Raw genomic sequence first — 22440 nt, forward strand, 5'->3', positions numbered from 1 at the left:
AATTCTTGAGAAATTCTTTGAGAAATCTTTGAGAAATTTTTGAGAAATTTTTAAAATTTTTGAGAAATTTGAGAATTTTGAGAAATTTGAGAAATTCTTTGAGAAATAATTGAGAAATTTTGAGAAATTCGATTTCTCAAAATAGTCCCTGCTGCTGTTCCTACTCGTTTCGCTGATTTTTCTCATTTTATATGACATTTTAAATGACAAATGACAGACGTCAGAGGAAACCAAGAAAAACAGCTTAGATACGAAAGTTGGATTTTTTACTTGTTCAACACAGTAGTACGAATTTCGTACTAAACTTGCAACTTTGTGATGTGTGAGCAGATCGTCAAATCATCAACGTCTAAATTCGTTGATCCAACTTATTTCTTCAACGAAAAAAGACGTATTAAAGCTGACGTATTAAGCCGTTTAAGCTTTATGTTATCCATAAACACCTTACTGTCGTATGTCTTCAGCCTTACGATTTACAGTTGATTAAACAATTTCTTTTTCCACTTCATAAACACATTCAGTCGCACCCCGTAATAGACCGATATCAACTTGATAATATCAAGCCATCGTGAATAACGGTATAAGTAAAACATTAAAGAGATTACGAAGAAATGTTTCTTTAAATAAATCAAAGTTTATCCTTGCTGTGTATGTTGTATGTATAATGTATACGTTGCATAACACCATTTTCCACCTTAACGTAACTACAATTATCACATGAAGGCTATACGTTACGACATCGTTTTCTCGAAATGGTATAATATATATAGCATGCATGACATAGTAGAGCACATTTTTCCACGGATTCTGTTTATATGGCACTTGAAAAGGCAACAGACGACCTCATAAAAATTTCCCTTTAAAAGCAATTTTCTTTTTTAAGAAAATATCTCGTACTTACACAAAACCATGTATCGTCTTCCGTTATCATTCACCATCGACTTTTCGGTTATGTACGATTCATAGACACCATACATTTCGAATAATATTTCCCAGAAAAGCTTGTTGGAGTTTTTTTTTTAAAGAATTTCTTGCTGGATATTCATGTGTATACATAACTGATGTGCGGAGGCGAAAAGTTATTACATTTTTCAGTATGGAAATCTCTGGTTAGCCATAACAACATAAATTTAACCCTGAATGCAAAATGGTACTCCAAAGAAATAGCTTCAAGGTGTTTTCGGAGGTCGATATGACTTGGTTATGCCATTATCTATGCTTGGTAATATGCAATGTCGGAGCACTTCTCTTTCTTCGGAATCGAAGTGACACCAAAAAGGACTTTCATATAATGCGGTGGTTGTTTTTGGTTGCAACTTGAAACGATGAGGCATACATGTAAAGATGTAGAGGGAAATGTAACATAGAAAATCATTATTCGCTTCATCGATTTACTGGACATTTGCCAAGGCATTTGGACAATTTATCTCACGACAAGGTTGTGGCAAATGTTTGGGTGTTGAGGAAACATCACGTCACATGTGTGTGTAAATGATCGATAAAAATCTTGAAACAAATCAGGCATCTATATGCATAACAACTTAAGCAAAACGAACGAGCTAACAGCATTTGTCATGTTCTCGAAATGCGGGTAAAGTTATGACAAATTCCAATTTATGTTCATCTTGTCGAGAAACATTTCAATTTTTTTTTTCGGATGGCATGTGACGATATTTGTCTGTTCCTTTTTCAATATCTCAATGTAACCACTCAGAAAAGTTTATTTCATTAAATGTTTTGCTCGATGTTTATGAGTGTGAAGAGTCGATACAGCAAAGTATCCGAAAAATGTGCCACATTCCTACTCCTACATCCTTTTATACATAAGTCCTTAACAAATATGTCAAACATAGCAAATCCCAGGGGTTCTTTCACATGGTTACTGCTAAATTGTGTTGACCAATGAATGCGAACAATGTGGTAACTGTTTATTATCCCCGACAAAACAAGTGAAGGTAAACTGGATTTTCTTTTACCTCGCAGACCATCGTGTGCTACAAATAGATTGACCATTTTTCGGTCGCCACATATATATCCGAAATTTACACCATTCTTTATTACATAAGCCCAAAGCTAATAAAAAATCAACTTCATTATGTAACAGAAGAAATTTCAGATCACGTTCGGTTCGCAATTGATATACGGATAAATCATTAAGGACTTATACATAGATTTGATGTTGAGCATACAAATGGAGAAAATGGATTTTCCTTTTCGTTTTCACAATACACTACCGAGTAATGTGTATGCTTACATCGATGCTTCAAAATGTATTTTCTGTTACACAAAATTATTATCGCATCAAGTGGGATTTTCGTGAGAATAAGAAGTGTGCGCGAGAACGAGCCACAACATATAATGTATATAAGACACCCACATATTGGGCTGCGGAAAAAAATGAAGATCTTACGGTTTTATAGTAACTTTATCGCTGGGTATAATAACAAACAATGCTCACTTACGGTAATGTACTTAAATACTTTCAAAGTGGTAAACAGTTTGAAAATCTAGAGATAAAAGGGTTTTGCTATTGGCACAGAGACGTTGTATGTTTGCGGAAAAAGTTTGAACAAAGACATTTCTATGTGGAGGGAGCGAATGTAAGGGAAAGAAAAATGTGAAAACAGATATTTTCTTACGTAGTTTTGCTGTAGATCTGGATGATCGGATTCCAGTCCATCGTCCAATATTGTCACGACAATGCCTTTGCCGGTGATTCCTTCCTTCCATGCTGGTATTACATTCATGTCAAGACCATTCCCCCGATTCTGTAAATTGAAAATAAAAAAAATTATGAAACAAAATCAACGAAAGCCATTTGAAAGTATAGTTTGTCAGCTAATTATCATTCACACACACAACCACATGTTATCTGTATGATAAATTACAATAGGTTATGGAATTTGTTTCTGTACTGTCCGTTTGACAAGCGGATCGCCACGGTTCAGCAGTGGGTTTGGAACATTTGTTTTTTACACGTTGGCACACGTGCTCTTGTCAGATTCAAGATTGTTTTTACGAAGGTTACGCTGATTATACTTTGTGAAAAAGCCCAATACCTTGCAAATATGTCACATCTTGGACACTGCAATATCTGCAACATGAAAAAACTAAATGTTCGAAACCCACTGAAACCCCGTGCTTCCATCTACGTAATATACACATACTAGATGAGCCAATCTTAATCTATCATTTCATAATCATCCTTTTTGTATAATTCTATCATCTAGATTAGAGCTCTGTGTCGTATATCGCATTTTACTCATTGCATTGTTTCCCTAGAGAGGTATATAGGATAATATTTCGTACTTTCAATATTGGTTTTGATTTCTAACGTACGCATATGCATCTATGGGACTATAATAGAAAATTGATTTTCTCGCCCAAGGACAAGGACACATAATCACTCTCGTATCATTTCCATCATTTCTTCCATGATATGTTATCTATACTGATATCCGAATTGTAAATTCTACTGGAAATCCTCCGGAATATTTATTTATTATCTTCTGTCCGCCACATAAAATCTGCTATAAATTTTCCATTTGTCATGACCTCCGATAATCGATCAATCACATCAATGTCATTAACAGTTTTATCATCTAACTTTTTGTTTTTATTTTAAAAACAGGAGACACAATGTAATTGATGTATACGTTTTTTTGGTTGAGCCCGCATTTTGTATGCGAATATTGTATTTTGTATAATTGAAATTGAATGAACAAAAAATATCAATTTTTCCCAACAGTTCATGAAAATAAAATTAAACCAAAAACCACAATGAACTTTGGTGTTTTTTTTTGTGTGTGCATTTCGTGCTATGAAAGCAGATTGGTTCTGTTAATCGTAGATTTGTCGAGTTCTGTTGTTTTCTGCAGAACCGGATCAGCATTTCCATAGCCATCACTAAGTAGAACTTTAGTGTTGGTTCTACTTTTACTGTCTATGCTTCTTTGATTTTGACTTCTCTTAAAGTGCAAAATACAGTGGGTGATTCTTTAGAATTTCGACTGACCGAAATCGGCGCTATTTTTTCCGGGACTTTTTTTTATATATGCCTAGTTAGGCCTTGGTGTCTAGGCCCCCAAACCAGTCTCAGATATTTTTGATCTTCTAAACCTGGCTGATTATAAGTGGCTAAAAGTAAGTGGGGTTTTGTAGTCCGGATTTCATTTTCGTAAGGTGGGGAGGACACGGGCGTGTATGGGTTTGTTTGAAAGCTGATGTCGAGTACGCCTGGGGCAAATATTACCTTCATAAAATTTGATGATAAACGGCCGAAAATATGACTTCCGGAAACTTTCTCAAAATCAATGTAACCTCGGTGAACTTTGATGAGTGCTGTGACCACACTAATGCATTTATTTGATTAAATTATTACTTATTATGAATGTGGAGGACCTCAGCTTTACAGCGATACGCTTATTTAGTAGTTTGGCGGAGTGAAACACACAGTTTTCATCTTTTACGTAGTCACGTACTAAACTACTAAATATGGGTATCGGTTTTAAGCTTCGGTGCTCCACATTCATAATAAGTAATAATTTAATCAAATAAATGCATTAGTGAAGTCACAGCACTTATCAGTTCACCGAGGTTACATCGACTTTAAGAAATTTTATGAAGTCAATATTTGCCACAGGAGTAATCGACATCAGCTTTCCAAGGAACCCATACACGCCCGTGTCCTCGTCACCTTACGGAAATGAAATCCGGACTACGAAACCCCATTTTTCGACTTTTCTCCACTTACAACCAGCCAGGTATGGAAGATCAAAAATATCTGAGACTTGTTTTGGGGCCTAGGCACCAAGGCCTAACTAGGGATATTTAAAAAAGTCCCGGAATAAATAGCGCCGATTTCGGTCAGTCGAAATTCAAAAGAATCCCTCAGTGAGATTCAACATTAGAGTTACACTTTGTTTTGATTGCAACTGTTCGTTTGATATGTTCTCATTTAATCGTACGTGTAGACTGTGAACTACCCTGACGAAAACAACGAAACGTCCAGCTGAAGCAAAATCAGAAAAATGCAGCCTTCATGTTGAATATTACTGTAATTAATTTCGATTCGACTCAAGTCTGAATTTTGACAAAAAATTCACTATAAGCCAGATAATTACAGGAACTACTGAAACGTCTATAATGAACATCCGGTGATTCCTTCGCTACTTTACTTGCCCTGTTTTCCACTTTGGTATTTCAGTCCAATTACTATGAATAATTTGATTGAAAAATCCCTGAATGGATTACGGGAAATAATTTACGAAAAATGTCGTCTGGCTTGTGACGGAAGTTAATTAGTTTGTTAAATATTCTTGATGGTATACGGACATACGGAACTATTCGTCTAATTTCTAACTATTATAATTGACAACCTTTTCCAATCAAAAAGAGCTGTTCAAATGACTATCTGGACTCGTTTTCATTTGAGATTAAAATTGCATACACTAAAATGTTGTCTAGATTAGATGCGACAACTAAGAGAGTGGCTTTTTGCTTGTCTTTTAGTTAATTTTCGTCTTTGAAATAAATGTTGATAGAGGTGAATTTTTGTGTATTATAATACAAGTGACCTGCTGAAAGCTGTACGAGGTCAGAGCTTTATTGCTTTTCTGTTGTGGTTGTTTATTTCATTTGATTTTATATTTAATTTTGATTAAAATTGTGACCTTAGAACCGTAGAACGAACATAGTTTGAAGAACTAACAAACATGGACGTCCCTTATGAGTTTCCCCAATGTGTCTGTTTTCACTTTATAATTTCCGGAAATTATAATAATGAACTTTGAAGTTCTTGAAAAGACTCTAGGAAATGGCGTGAAATTTTACAAATTGGGTTTAACTTAACATTCAACATGCCTCGGCTACAGATATGAATATTTATTGATGGAACAGGATTCGTACGCGCCTATTTTCAACAAACGTTTTACTTACGCTCCACAAATTTTGTATTCGATTTAAGTTTAAATATTGAATATTTTGCTCGCAATTCTGCGCTCCACTAAACTAAAACGTTTCATCCTTTAGAATCGATTTGTAAAATTCCCGAAAACCAGAATATTATGTTCAGCACAAAATTGTTTTACGCCCTCCATGTCCATCCAATGATGCAAATTTTCATTAAACTATGTATTCCAATAATGCAGCCCAGGTGGTTTTCACGAGTAATTTTATACCAAGAACCTATATGATATGGATGAAAGGCCTCAAAGCCTAGTTCATTTACATACTCGCACAGGAGGATATTGTAAATTTAATTTTATTTTATTATCGCTCTCCGATATTATCATTTGCTGCTTCCCTCACCGTAAAACAAATATGCGAATAGTGTCTCCTGAGATTATTTGAAAATTGATAATACCCAGCCATGGCGGTTCAGCGTTATGTATAGTTGTTTCTACCCGAGTCTACTTTAATTTGAATGCTGTCGACGACGAAGTGGATATAAACTGGTGTGTATATGTGTAAAAGAATAGAGAATTTTATAGGTCACTGTGGGACCATAAAATGTTGATGAACATGTTCAAAAATAACATTGCATTCCAATGTGCCTTTTGCATTCTACGGAGGGGCGAGAAAATTTTATGTTTTGAATATTATTCGTCCTATATATACACGTCCGATCGGGTATAAATATGTTCCACACACTGAATATGTATGAAATGGTAATAAATTCTATTAGTTTGTGAAACATTTTTGAATTGGAGTATTTTAGTAAATGAAAATTTATCATCGAAATTATTTTCTGTCTCTGTGGTTCATCGTAATGTACATTTACGATGTTATTTGAGTTCATGAAATTTAATTAATTCCGTAGCTTTTAGTGCTATTGTAGTAATACACGGAACATAATTGGATAACAAACAATAGATTATTCTCGCCGAAAAGTCTATGCTGACATATTTTCTGTTTTGGGAGTTGTTGTGGAATGACATTGTTTCCACAAAGTCTATTTTTAGAAATTTAGTTCTTGAAAAATCTGTCAAATTCTTATAAAATTCCTAAATTTCTTAATTTACAAATTTAAGAAGTTTTAGGAATTATTAAGGCCCGTCGTTGGGAAATGACAGGACAGTTTCCCGAAAATGTATGGAAAATTTTATCACAAAAATTCACCGAAAAAATTCAAAGAAACTCACCTCTTATGCTTTCCATTGTATTCGGGCATACTCTCTTTAGGTCGCCAGGGCATATTTGAACACTAAACACTTTTTACTCGATGCAAAAACAAAAAGTTTTTTTTTTGTTTTGTCGCGACAAAAACACAGAAAATATTTCGACACAACTGTGACACTCCGCTATTATAAGTACTAGAATGAATGTTTGCTGTGTTCACTTCGGCGGTAAAATATTTTCATTCAAAAAAGGGCCCGACACTTCAACGATGGGTAGACATTTATTAAAATTGTAACCTCTCCCACTTCCTTAGTAAGCTAACAAGACTTCGCTGAGTCTAATTATGCCACCTCTTCGAACAAAAATATCGGCTGAGGTCGAATAATTCTCCGCTGAGCTTTAACAAACCTCCGCTGAGCTCTAATAATTCTCCGCTGAGCTTTGACAAACCTCTAATGAGCTCTAATAATTCTCCGCTAGGCTTCAGTAAGAGTCCGTCAGACCTTAGCACGTTGTAGTAAGGCAATGAAGCTAAGCGGACACTCAATAAGCATCAGCGGATACCTAATAATTGTTGCTATGATTTAATAAGACTCCACTTAGCTTTGGCAGATCTCCGCTGAGTGTCCGATTCGCTCCATTAAGCCTTCCTACAACTTGCTTAGGCCTAACGGACACTTCCTGAAGCCTAGCGGAGAATTATTAGAGCTCAGCGGAGGTTTGTTAAAGCTCAGCGAAGAATTATTAGAACTCAGCCGATATTTTTATTCAAAGAGGTGGCATAATTAGACTTCGCGAAGTCTTCTTAGCTTACTAAAGAGGAACGAACATTTATTTACGCTCAGCGCAGTCTTACGAGAGGCTAGATTTTTAATAAATGCTCTCCCATCGTTGAAAGAATGTCCGCTGAGCTCTCGTAAAGCTTTAAAAAATGGTCGATGAGCATTATTAAATGTATACGCTACCCTTTGTCAACTGTTACATGATTTTTATAATATGTCCAATACTTTTTTGAATGAAAATATTTTACCGCCGAAGTGAACACAGCAAACATTCATTCTAGGACTTATAGTAGCGGAGTGTCACAGTTGTGTCGAAATATTTTCTGTGTTTTTGTCGCGACAAAACAAAAAAAAACTTTTTGTTTTTGCATCGAGTAAAAAGTGTTTAGTGTTCAAATATGCCTTGGCGACCTAAAGAGACTGTGCCCGAATACAATGGAAAGCATAAGAGGTGAGTTTCTTTGAATTTTTTCGGTGAATTTTTGTGATAAAATTTTCCATACATTTTCGGGAAACTGTCCTGTCATTTGCCAATGACGGGCCTTAAGATTAAGAGTTGCTCACGACTAGAATCTAGATTAAAAAATTAAAATCATTTTTAGTTCTAAAGAAACGTTGATATATGTCGTAATCGAAATGTTGGGTTGTTTTTAGTGAGATAACAATCCCTGGCTTCACCTTGTGCAGTGCTACGATTTTCCTTCTAACTACTAGTAATGATGAATAGTCTCGATATAATCGTAGAAGGTTCACCACTAAAAGACTCAATAGCGTAATGGTTGAACAGCCGTCTGGCTTTCCACAACGAAATTGAGTTACTAGTGCTAGATTGTGAAGCTTAAACATAGACAGCTTTGAACCGATTGTCACATTACAAACCAAATGTGATTGTATCGGTTGAAGTCATGTTAAATGTTCACAAGCCTTACCGGCAAATAAAAGGGTCTCAAAGAGTTGATTCATTGTGTAAATCACCTAAACCTTACAGATCTCGGTAAGAACCACGTGATAGTGTCTTGCATCTAAGAAGGTGGTACTTTAGGCATTCATAGATGTTGTGGACGCCCTTTTACTCCTCCAAATCGCTGCTACAATTTGGATCATTTGAGATCGTCATCTTACACAGTTCCCGGTAATCGCACCCATCACATTCCTGATGCGGCCTATATCAAGCAGCTCTTTGGTGCACTTTTTATTGGGTCCACAAAAGACCAACTTCGTGCACTCTGCTCCCTCATAGTTCTTCCAATGTTTTATGAAGTCAGTTCACATCCACTCTTTTATTGACCGTGTACACATAATAAATGCAGCGTAATTAATACGGTAATCATCTAGTTCTGAACCCTTCGCTTGGCAGATTATTTTTATTAAAATGTTCAGACGTCAGCATTTTCTAACATTTATGGAAACCGATATAATGTAGGTACTATACCTACTAGGTAACGACTTTATTAAAATTCTCTTTGCATGCGAATAGCTTTCCCATTGAGACTATACAGATCGAACATGAAATGCTGAGTAAGGACAAATATTACGTGCGAATAACATTTGCGGAAGAAACTTCATTTTGGTAGACGTTCAACAGACAGACACAATACCATAATGTGCACTTCGTATAATTATTCCAAGCACACTGGCTAATATGCTCATATAATGTACTACAATGTAATACATTCGTAACGTGGACATGTGCCTGTCACAAATCTGGTTTCGTGAAAATGCTGCAACAATATCAAAATAATTTGATTATCAAAAGATGATGCATTGATGAGTGCTTTTGCTCATTTAATGATTTTAATTTAGTGTTGAATTACACGAGGAATGGAGCACAAAGAGAATATGAAGTGAAGACGCTAAGGAGTCAACAAAATCATTTTTGTTTCATTACCCATTTATCTATTTACTTTACGCTAGGAAAGTCTCAAAGATATTAAAGCTTTTTTTTATGCAACCAGAGGTAGGCGGAGTTGTAGTAAATTTTTATTTTCCAAGAATATGTTTTCCCCTTGCCCATTCTCAGTTCCTCAGTACCTCTTAAAATTTATTTTTTAACTTATTAAAGCGTTAAGCCTTTTTAAGAACGTAATTTTCCGGCAAGTAATACTTCAAACATGTTGAATGAAACTCCTGGAAGGAAAAACTTAAATATCAACGTTCTGTGGCTCTTGGAATTAGACTGCAAATAACATTGATGCATCTATGCGGCAGTGTGAGGTGGAACGATTCTCTGCACCTAAGCCTCAGCTGGGTCTGTTATACAGCAGTAAATACACGTTGCAAGAGAAGTGTAATTGGAAATAAATTTCGTATCTGTGTGTAACACTGCAGATATATTGGAAAAACAAATTTTATTTGAATAATCGCATCAATAAAGTTAAATAAAATTCGAGTGACAAAGAGCTGAAGTTGAACAGAATAATGGAAATTGAATTAGATAATATGAAGTCATTCTAACGTTGAAATGTGTAATCATACTGATTTACCCATGCGGTTCCTTTCCGTTTCTCTGAATTCTCTAATTTCGTACAGTATTTCAAAAGGTAAATGAGGGATTCTTTTGAAAAACAGCCCACCGAAATCGGACGCATTCTCTATTGGAATTTTTTATATGTACCTAGAAAGGACTTCGACCCTAGAAGCCAAAACCACTTTCAAAAAAATTCTTCGAAGCTTGTGTGGTTGGTGAAAGGTGATCAAAAACCGAAAAATTGCAATTTTCTTACAATAATTTCTCCAGTTACACGAGCCGTACAGGGTCGTGTGGAGTGTCATTAGAAAGGTAATCACATGTACTATTGAGCCAAATAGGGACATGATGGTTTTAAAATTCATCCACACTGAAATATGTACGGCTCTTGTTGTAACTGGAGAAATTTTTGTAAGAAAATTGCAATTTTTCGGTATTTGCTCACCTTTCACCAGCCACACAAGCCTCGAAGAATTTTTTTGAAAGTGGTTTTGTCTTCTAGGGTCGAAGTCCTTTCTAGGTACATCAGAGACCTGCATTTCGAGGAAAAACATTTTCATGTCAGGCTCATATTTAAAGAATATGATCATAGGCCGCACAAATTCACTCTTCATGCCTAAGCCCTTATAAGCAGTGAGTGGATTCATTGAGACAACGTTGAAGCAGAATGAACATGGTTTTTTGTCTTGATCGTCGGTCGAATTCGGAATAACATATTCGAGATCCATGAGTAGCGATTGGGCATGGTTTTTTTAAGTTCAAAATAAGTTGTCAAATCTTGGGTATAAGTGATAATTTGGTCATATACGAAGGAATTCGTCATATGCATATCCTTCGAGGTAACATAAATCCTAAAGTTGATGTAGACGAGTGACCCGTATTCTAATTTTCATTGAAATGTCTACTGTCATTTTCTAACTAAATCAACCATCTCATCACTTGGAAAATATAATTTAATCTTTCAAAAAGTAACAATTTTGAAGAAAGACAATGTTAGATCCGACAGATTTTCCCGCTACTATGAGTGACGCCGTTTTAAAGAAATTATTAACTGCGAAATTAGTTGAGTTTTGTGCGAGAGATATGAGGCCTTTTGAGATAGTGGCTGGAGGAGGCTTCAGAGTTCTGATCCAGCATATCTGGTCATTGGGTGCATTTTATGGCAATAAAGACGTGGCCTGTATCTTACCTCATCCAACAACGATTTCAAGAAATGTTGAATCAATTAAAGAAAAAAAATTACAGCAATTAATGCCAGTCATGAAAAACGCGATAGAGAATAACGAATGTTCTGCTTCAACTGATATGTGGACGGAGACACATAAAAACAACTCGTTCTTAACGGTGACAACACATTTCTTCGACGAGAATTTAAAGCTAAAGAGGAAAGTACTTTTCACTTCAAAATTCAAAGCAAAAAAGAAATCGGGAAAAAACATCCTTGATGAGCTTAAAAACAAATTTAAGAAAATGAAACTAAATCCACGACTTTTACAAAAAATGATATTTGTTACGGACCAAGGCAGTAATATTGTTAAAGCTTTGAAATCGCCTTACAAGAGAAATAACTGCCGTGCCCACCTTTTAAACACAATTCTGAGAAATACTTTTGAAAGTGACGATATACCCCTAATTGTCACGAAAACTATTATCTGCTGCAAAAACATTGTCCGTCATTTGAAACAAAGTGGGAAATCGAATGAAATGAGTAAATGCGTAGTTCAGGATTGTGGTACGAGATGGAACTACAAGTTCGACATGATAAAATCAGTCGTTGACCAATATTCAGAAATCATTCCATTGTTAACTCTTAGTCAATCCATGAGCTGGTGTATCGATTTGAAATTAGCAGAAGAAATAATGCTATTTTTGAAGCCATTTAAAGAGGCTTGTAAATCAATGGAAGGAGACACGTACCCTACAGCAAACAAAATTCTTCTTTGGCACTGTGAACTGTCAGACCATTTAAATGAAGATAAATTTGAATGCGCTGCAATGAAACAGGTTGTTGCTGTTGCGAAGACTTTCTTCTTACGGAAGTATACGATAAATATGAAAGACAAAATTAATTGCTTCTTGGACCCACGATACAGAACATTAAAAATGATCAACGATGATGAACGCAAAGAAGTTTACGAAAGAGTTAAGTGTTTATTGCAAGATGACGTAGTACAGTCCTGTGAAACAAGTACTTCGAGGAGCAGATTCTCTTATCTTGAAGGCGATCTGAATGAAAACCATTCGAATGAATTTGAACTCTACATAAGAACTGCGGACTACTCAGAATACGATAATGAAACAGACCGAAAACACTTGGTTGAACTTTTCTGGAGCAAAAACAAGATTCACTTTCCCAAACTTTATAAGCTAGTACGAGAAAGATTACACGTTCCCGCGAGTAGCGGTTCCAGTGAACGTGTATTTAGCGATGCGGGACGAATATTGGAGCCTCGGCGAACTAATTTGGAATTTAATGTTTTAGATGATCTCTTATTCATCAGAGATAATTTTGAGTAGCTCCACTTAAGCAAATAAAATTCAATTTGCTTAACAGTAAAAAAGCAGTTTTTAATTTTTGTATGATTGACACACAAACACAGCTCAAGAGCATAACGACCTTCTTGATACGTCACCTCGTTCAACTCAACTTTACCATTTTCCAGTATGACACTCTTCTTAATTTAAATTTCAACTGGATTAGTAAGAATTACTGCAATGCCATTTTCACATTCAATATGGAGTTTGTTTAAATGATTGAAATAATCTGAAATTAGAAAACCACATTCCCTTGTTAGTCGAAAGTTAAAAATGATTGTTCACATAGTGAACTTCACTACGAAATTATCAAGGAAGACGAAAACAGTTTTCATTTATAAAAATCATTTACTGAATGTTGAAGTGACAATGAATTTTACCACCCTGTGAGTTTTTTGTTGTCCGGCGACAAGCATTTACTCTATACGTTGAGTAAATGGGTTAAAGAGTCGATTTTAAGACGACAGCTGGATGCAGCACTATTGTTGTTCTGTTTTGGCTCTGTACGATATTTCTATCTAGCATATGAGACAACAATAGGTGGAAACGCATTAGACCTGTCAAAACAGAACACTCCGACATCACTCACTAATGCTGTGTGGTGTATCTGTTGTGTTCGTGTTGCAAATGTAAATATAATATCAAATTACGTGTTACTAGTTTTTAATAAAGTTTTGTCAACTATATGTTATCGGTAAACTTGCTGCCAGCGTCATAAAACCTCGTGTTACCAGCACAGTAAGTAAAATGAACAAATTGAAGTATTCATATAAGGCTGATTTTGCCTAGTTCCTTGTTTCATTTACGAAAAATGTTTTCACTGAAGGTGTCAATACAGCCTAACACACTAACAGCCAATTCAACATAAAGCAAAAACGGATCACGGTTTTCAATTATTGTTTATCGTCGTGTTGTTATTATTGCACGTTTTGTACAGCACGTCAAATTTTGCGTTCTTTTATTGTGTGCCTTGTTTTAGTTTACAAATTCTATATCTAGTATGGCAGAGTTTAAACTTGGAACCGTTTTTCGTAATCTTTGTAACAGGCAGATTCTATGAAATATTGACATCGTTACAAGACAACATTCTTACCTGTTTACAGAAAAGCAACGACCAACAGATCTCATACGACGAGCCAAACGAAAATGTTAGAAGAATTTCTAACCAGCCTTGAAAATGGTACGTGGTTCGGACAGCGAAGAAGAATTTTTAACCAGCCTTGAAAATGGTCTTTTTGTGGTGTAAATTCTACTTAATGTTACGATTAGTTTTAGTGTTTGTCAAATTGTTTTAAATAAACAACGTTACACACTCGCTGGCTCCTTAGTTTTTCTTGATCGCTGAAACAATGTAAACGGAGGTTTTAATGCTAGAAATTGGTAGTAACGGTACGGTTCCAGTCTAAAACTCTGATGAATAAATAGTAGAATTCTAATGTAATCTGTATCATAAAAACAACATTCTGAAGCTCTTCCACATAATCAAAATTTGAATTTTCTCATTAGTAACAGGGTTATCGAACTATGTATAATCGAAACTAAGTAGACCCTATTCTCTGACTTGCAATTTTCTTTAAGTTTTTTCTCGCAGAGTACTGTATCGGATCGTCCTCTAGTTTTCTTAGCAGTTATGGAAAATAATCAGGGAAATAGACGGAAATACGAAGAAAAACGATTGAACAAGGAAGCGCAAGTAGGAGAAATTTTAACCAGCCTTGAAAATGGTGTGTTCGAGACTTACCAATTTGATGGACAGTCAGAAGCGTGGGATGACTTCCTGAAAATACGAAATAGCTCTTCGAAAGACCACATCGAATTTGTTCAATGTATTCAATGTAAAGGATTGCTATCGTTTAAAGGAGACAGTGGAACTTCGCACTTGTTACGACATAAGTGCCCCACGATAAGGAACGAAAGAAGCAGTGTAACTAAGTTTCGAAGCCTACCGTTTGACAAGATAGGGCCAACAAGAAAAATAGTTGCAACTAACCTTATCCAGTTTTGCACAAGTGAGATGGTTTTATGTGAGTCTATATGTGACTCTGAGAACTTTTTAAACATGGCTCAGTCGTTTGTGTCACTGGGACATAAGAACGGAAGCATTGACTTACGAACCGTATTTCCAAGTTCGAGTCAAGCCAATCGAATGATGAGCAAAATTAAAACAGGCAAAGAACAAGATCTCTGCAAAGTATTTCAAAACTCAATCCAACGTCAATGGTGCTCCTTAACTAATGAGATTCAGAACTTTGAAGTGTCAACTCACCCTCACCGTATCAGCAAGGTCGTTGTTATAAGCCTTCAACATTTCGAAGACGAAATGAAAGGATTAGAGAAGAAATTCTGCTTCTCGTTATTATTGAACTCAAATGAGACTCAAGAAAGTATTCGTGAGAAATTATTTAAACAATTTAACAACATTGGTGCTGATAAGAACGACTTGTTGAATTTGAAAATCGTTACACCGAATAATGAATTATTTGCGAATGTATTTGCTTCACCGTTCCAACGAAACAATTGCGTTGGTGAAGCTATAACGAAAATATTAAATGCGTGTCTTACCTCCTATACCTCCAGCACGGATGAACGTGATACATTAACGAATTGTCGGGGAATAGTCAAGCACGTAAATTCAATGGAAAATTGCAAACTAAAATTAATTGAAGAAGACAACACATGGAAGAGCACGATACTAATGCTTCGATCAATAATCGAACATTCCGAAAATATTTCAAAAATATTGGATGACGAAGAAGATGATTCCCAATTGATGTTCAATAAGCGAAAGGTGGACCAAATTCTAACGTTCTTGGAGCCTTTCGTGGAAGCATTCGATGACCTAACATCAACAACTCATACAACGGCAAATAAGATACTGTTATGGCACGCTGTTTTAATGGATCACCTAACAAATATCGAGCATTGCAGCCTCGAAATGGAACGGATCGTAAAAATTGCAAGAGAAAATTTTGGCACCAGATTTTGTCCCACTTTAGACAACAAAATCGACTGTTTTCTGGATCCTAGATATAAAGCGTTAAAAATGTTGGATGATGCAGACCGTAATCATATAATTACTGAAGTTCGTATGTTGTTGGATGGATTGAAGGTGTCAGACGATACCTTTGGGGATGAGCAATCTAGTTATGCTCCACCAACGAAGAAAAATAGAACTACCAATTTCGAAGGCGCTGTCAAGGAGAAAGAAATAAATAAAAAAACAAGCAGATTTTCAAGATTCGAAGCAAACAATGATGAATTTGAAAAAATGGACGAGGTTGCTATCTACTTAAAGCTGCCAGCAATGACCAGCTCCAATTTTGCAAAAGAGATTGAAGTAATGAGCAAATTTTGGAAGCAGCAAAAGAATAAATTGCCTAAACTATTTCAACTTGCATCCACTCGACTTCATGTTCCTGCTTGTAGTGGAAGCATTGCCGCGAAACCAACCCGATTAATGCAAAGCCTTAAGTCTGAGACGCTTACCGATTATCTTTTTGTTGGCCATAACTTTCACACAGGTTCGACACCACCGTTTTATTCTTAATTTTCTTTCACAATTGCGACACTTTAGTTGGTATACGGATGTCTTAATTTTGTAAGCGATCAACGCAGAACTAGATTTTTTCACATTTTTTTTTTTCAATACTTGACTCAATCAAAAATCTGTACATTATTCACACTGAACACAATAACCAAAAAGAGCTACAGAGCAATGTAAGAGTTCATCCAGTGATTGTTTTAAAATTGAAACAATTGCTGAACTTATCGTTCTCTCCTACTACACAGGGTGATTCTAATGTTGTGACTCGTAAGTCAACCCAATGTTTTTTTTTTCGAATTTCTTTTAATTTTACTTCATACCAAATGCTTCACAAAATTAGCTTTTTTGCATTTCACACTTTTGAAACTTCAAATCTTTTTGTTTCAGATTCAATAACGGAATAAGAAAAATTGAAATCTTATGTGTCAATGGTCTCTAGAAGCTTATATTTGTTTGGAATAGAGAAACAATTTGTTTTGTTATAAATTATTGCGTTAAAATATGAATGAAAAATAAATATTTGATGTCTGTCTAAAGAAATTATTTCCAATTAACAGCAAATCGTTAAGTAACATTGCAAGCTGATATTGCAAGCGACCATGATTTTCTTACAAAATTTCTTAAATTTGTTGGGTAGGTCACAGATCGGTACCTCAAAAGGATCAGAACAAAGGCTATCACTAATACACAAGTTTCGTAAAATTCAAATATCTTGGAACTTTAAAAAAACCATGCCCAATCGCTACTCATGGGTCTCGAATATGTTACACCGAATTCGATCGACAATCAAGACAAAAAACCATGTTCCTTTTGCTTCAACGATGTCTCAATGAATCCACTCACTGCATATAAGGGCTTAGACATGAAGAGTGAATTTTTGCGGCCTATGATCATATTCTTTAAATATGAGCCTGACATGAAAATGCTTTTCCTCGAAATGCAGGTCTCTGAGGTACATATAAAAAATTCCAATAGAAAATGCGTCCGATTTCTATAGGCTGTTTTTCAAAAAAATCCCTCAAATGAGAGAAATCAGAGGAACCAAGAAGAACAAATTGGGTATGAATGTAATAGTGTTTAAAGCCTAAAGTTAGACTTCAGATATTTGTACACAGAATTCAATGAGAATGGGATATGTCATTCATGTCATTCTTCTATGAACGTTTCGTTGAGGGCGCCAAACAACTCAACTATCCAGATTATGAAGCTTATGTACGCTTAAGAACTATACTTTCATGCTACACATTGAGGAAAAATTATATACAAAATTCGCCCTCACCGCGATTGAACCCGGATTTACTTGGTGGAAGGCCAGTACCACTGAGCCAACCCGTTCCTATTCATAATCATCTATGATAAACGTTAATCATGGAAAATGAATGCTCTGTGGGCAATTAAACTATTTCCACATACGTCAGCACGAATTTTCTTTTACATCTTCTAAACAAAGTCTCCAAACACCCACCTACAGAGCATAGGAATGTTAAAAAAAATCTCTTCATTTCATGAGAGCACCTTATTTTGATCGGAATATGAGCAGTTTACAAACGTCTCACTCATAATGTTCACATCAGACACTTGACGACCGATGATGATAAAGAATCGAATCACTCGTTTCTATTAGTAGGAGTTTTGATGCAAAAGTAGTTACGAAGATCAAAATCATTGACAATTGACATTAGAAATCCTCTCGCGTTTGACATGGGTCATCGTATATCCACTTCAGTGAACTGAAGTAACTTTTCAGCCTCTTTTCGTGTTAGCAAATAAATTTGAAGTTTGGTTCATATAAATCGTATTCAAACACCCACAACATTTTCGGTCCACGTTATGTGTGTCTTTATACTAATTTCGAAAGTGGTTTCAATTGTACAAGACTGTTAAGACTTACCGTCACTGATTTATTTGTTTTTCCGTCTGCAAACTAGTGAAGCTTCTAGGATTTTAATGTTCTACCCACAGTTGAAGTGGAAAGGTAAATCTAACAGGGAGCTCATTAGCTTTGATTTATAAAACGGCCGGATAAAACGAATCGAATGGGAACGGCACACTTTAGCAATAATTCTTGGAAAAACGGCAACGGACACACGGAGACTCTTAGTGTTATAATGAAGTGATAAGGCAATCACATATTTTCGAAATATTATTCATTGTTGATGGAGAACAATATACTCACCAAATACCACATATGAGTCCATTTAGGGTCATTCCATGGCATATAGTTGGACTGTAAGCTTTGTGGTTGTCTAATTCTAAGAAAGTCTCGTTTTCGTCGAGATTTGGCACGTTGCTGTTTCGCCCATCGCACTCGATAGTCTTCGTCTAGTCGACTTTGGTGCCGATGTGATACACTTATTGAACGTTTCGATACGGAATTGTGATGAAAATGATAATAGTCATCGATAATCTGAAATTAACAAGCAAAAAAGTTTTCATTAATTTTCTTTAGGGATTATACTGAAAATGGATGGGGTGAAACTGAACAATTCAAACATATTTCTTAAACATAACCTAAATAGCAAGAGCATGTACTACTTTGGTAAAACTATTTTCCGTCTAATTTTCAATTTTACGTTTGTAGCACAAGACAGGCGCTGATTAGAATCTTTCCATGAACATGACAAAATTTTACTACAGGCGTTATTCGGTTGTTATCTATGGGAAGTAATAGCAACAGTCGTTTAACAATACCTAAGCAACAGTTTTGCAAAACTTTGTCTACACATTTTGCAGTTGACTTCACTTTCTGCTTTATGCCAGCAACAAAGTTAAAAGTTGGTTGTCAATAATCTGAAGACCAACTTTCGTCATTGATTGACGAAGAAATGTATCGTATACTAGATATTGGCGTGAGGCGGATTGGATTATTCTTTAGATTGGAATGAACATTATAAGTCTATATTGTTTTCTACACCCGCTGAAAAATCAGCACCATGTGTGAATTCCGATTAGTGCGATTTGTATCTTACGATTTTTAATCCTACTTCGTTTTGTAAATGATGACCTAGATTCTTAGTTATTCTGCTGTAAAACAAATAAACTAAGGAAACTCTTAAATAACAATTCGAAACCATCTCGCTTTAACTATTAAAGGCATGGAAGAACTTGGACAAGAAAGTTTGAGGAGTAAAAAGGATAACGCTTTGTAACAGGAGCTAATACAGCCTTCATAAACTTTTCCGGTCAAAAAGACTCAATCGCAAGAAGTGATTTGTACAGAGCTTGGAGGCGTGGAAGTGAAAGGAAATTGGTGAAGAAGATTCATTAATCGGCTAAGGTCATGTTCAAAAGAACGGAAGAGTAGCGTGTACCCCTCAAACTCCTAAATACAGATCTAAATACAAGAATAATTCCGATTGGAGAGTGATGCTGGTGGTCAAAACAAAACAAAAAATTGTCCATGTGCATCCGTGTAACCCAAGACACAAATTCCAATACACATAAGTGTATGTGTTACAAAGTAGAACCCAGTTATCCCGTTCCTTATATCCACGACGAATATATGCACGTTTGGTAGTGAAGCATGTGAAATATCATCAATAGTTCGTTAGTGCCAATACCGTCTATCTAATCGGAAATATAAATACATTCTGCTGATAAGTAACCACTCATTGTGCACATCGATACATTATATGTGGCTTTTAACTATAAATAGTGGCACGGATTTCCAGCAAGTCTTCCTTAGAATTCAGAAATATAAACAACAAATATCGTGTGCAACGACTTATCCGGAAAATAAAACGGGAGGAAAGAATATGTGAAACGAAATGTAAAATTTCAATAAATCGGATTTATGGATTGAATATGTATGTTATTTGCATTTAGAGTGCATTACAAATCATTCATAGCCATCGCATTCAATTGGATAGATGCACACATTGCACATGAATTGGTTTTTCAAGTATCGCCATTCACTTCGGCGCAAAGTATTTTGTAAAAGTTGATATGTGTGTGCCAAAGTACTTAGATTGGAATTAAATTTTAACATTTAGAAATGTTGTACTTGAAAGTTTCTCGTCAGCTAATGTATTAATATGGAATATGCATTCAGAATTTGATGCAGCACTTTAAACCGAATTTAGTTTTGAAGAGTTACAATAAGAGACGACTGCCAGCAGAAGATATATAGGATGCTTTGGTTGGAATAATTGACAACAACGTCGTGAACAAATTCTAGCGAAGACATTAAGGTCATTTCATAGCATTACACACTACCAGCAGCTCCATCTCATATCAACATTTTGTAAGTGAATTTTGTTAGGAAGAATTTGATATTCTTGAGATTGAATTAGGCTGCGCCCATAAGTAATCTAGATATGGAGATCCTTCAAATGTACCATTCAAATATTTTGCTGTGAGATTATTCACACTATAAATTTAACAATGTCCATTTATTGTCATTCAACGACGGTAGAATGAATCTCACATCATTTCGTCAGTTGAATACGATACTTAAGATAGTTCTATTTATACAGACGATAGCATCATCTATTTGATATATCTGGACAACTTACAATTAACCCCAACCAAATATCTGTGACGCATTTTGCTTCAACTGTTTTTCAGCTGGTCAACTCATACAACTTCACTGCGTCACGTGTGTTTATACGAGTTGAATCTTTATAGGAGCGCGTGGTAGTGTCAAAACCGTATAAACACATAAGAGATAGTGAGGTTGTGTGAGTGAATCAGCTGGAGCAAAGGTTGTATGATCACAACCGCGGCTTATACTTTCAGTTCGCAATTATTGACACCAGCTCTTGGCATAAAATGTTTTGTGATCTACTGTAATCATAACAGGAACAAGGTAGTTGAGAGGTAATGTGTTACATAACCGAATCATATTCATTCAAAACAAAAAACAGAAACTTGGGGCATTTGTTTTGAGATAGGTTGGTTCCACTACGGGCTTATGTAGCTACTTCCTATGTTCAATGTGTACAATGTACCTTTGGGAATACATTTTTTTTTTCAATCACGAGATGCACCATATGCTGCAATACACCGCAATTACGGCAGGCATTTTATATTCCCCTTTCAACTTCCAATCTACCCTGCCAATATACAATGCGCTATTTCGCGAAGGTTTCGTTGAAAAAAGGCGACCGATTTGAGTCAAACTTAAGAGTGATATCGCCAAAACTTGAACCAATTTGAAAACAATGGTTCGGCGATCCAGGCAAGCTATAGCTCGTTTGAATCGTCTTTCAATTCTAAGAAATAGGGATCTTTTAGTTTTTCTGTTAGTTTCCCATTTTCGGAGTGAACACGTGAAAAGTCATAGCATGTCAAGGGGTGGTGAAAACCGGTTTTTTGTGATAGCTCAAGATAGACATGTTTCTAAAAGTTGAAAACTTATAGGAATATAGGTCTTTGGCAGACCTTCATAAAGAGTATAATCATCGGTATGGGCCGCCACCCGTTCTATACTTATGACTCAAAATATGGTCATTGTTTGGACAGTCCTACTGGCTTGCAACAGAATTTATCTGCGGAACTGACTATAGAGTGTTGTAGCTGGACTTACCCTCTTTCATTCGACGTATAAAAAACCCCAGATAAATTCTGTTGCAAGCCATAAAGTTAGTTGAAGTAAAATGTCGCTCCAGGAGACCCATATTTTTCAGTGTTTTCAACTTGTTTTTGGTCTTCAAATAGGCTGGAGCGATTGAAATGAAATAAACTAAATCAAAATTACATGTTCAGCTCAAAATTGTCCTGAACCGAGCGATCGTTGGTCTTGAAAATGTTGCTTTCCTCCTACTTCGTAGTAGGTGGAAAACCTCATTTATTTGACTTCACAAAATGAACAGAAACTCAATTGCTTGCTACGAATATAGGTTTATTGCTAAGCAGAGATGCGCAGCGTTCTTCTACAGTCAATAAATGGTCACTCAAGATATAGTTTGTGCTTCACTAGAGGTCACACAATATGGAAATGTGTGTATAATCAAGTTTTTTATATGTAAATGGACGGTGCGCATCTCTGCTTA

At 35.7% G+C, this 22440-nt stretch overlaps 1 protein-coding gene across 2 annotated transcripts in view; it reads right to left on the reverse strand.

Moving 5' to 3' along the window:
• Positions 1–22440, reverse strand: part of LOC119067665 (furin-like protease 1) — a 126900-nt gene that overhangs the window by 43600 nt on the left and 60860 nt on the right. For both annotated transcript variants that reach the window (XM_037170773.1, XM_037170781.1), the window contains exons 2-3: positions 18624–18854; positions 2640–2768 (exon numbers count right to left, since the gene is read on the reverse strand). In XM_037170773.1, the coding sequence (XP_037026668.1) occupies positions 2640–2768; positions 18624–18854 (360 nt within the window). The remainder of the gene's footprint in view (positions 1–2639; positions 2769–18623; positions 18855–22440) is intronic.

Source organism: Bradysia coprophila, chromosome II (assembly GCF_014529535.1).
Source record: "Bradysia coprophila strain Holo2 chromosome II, BU_Bcop_v1, whole genome shotgun sequence".
Lineage (NCBI taxonomy): Eukaryota > Metazoa > Arthropoda > Insecta > Diptera > Sciaridae > Bradysia > Bradysia coprophila.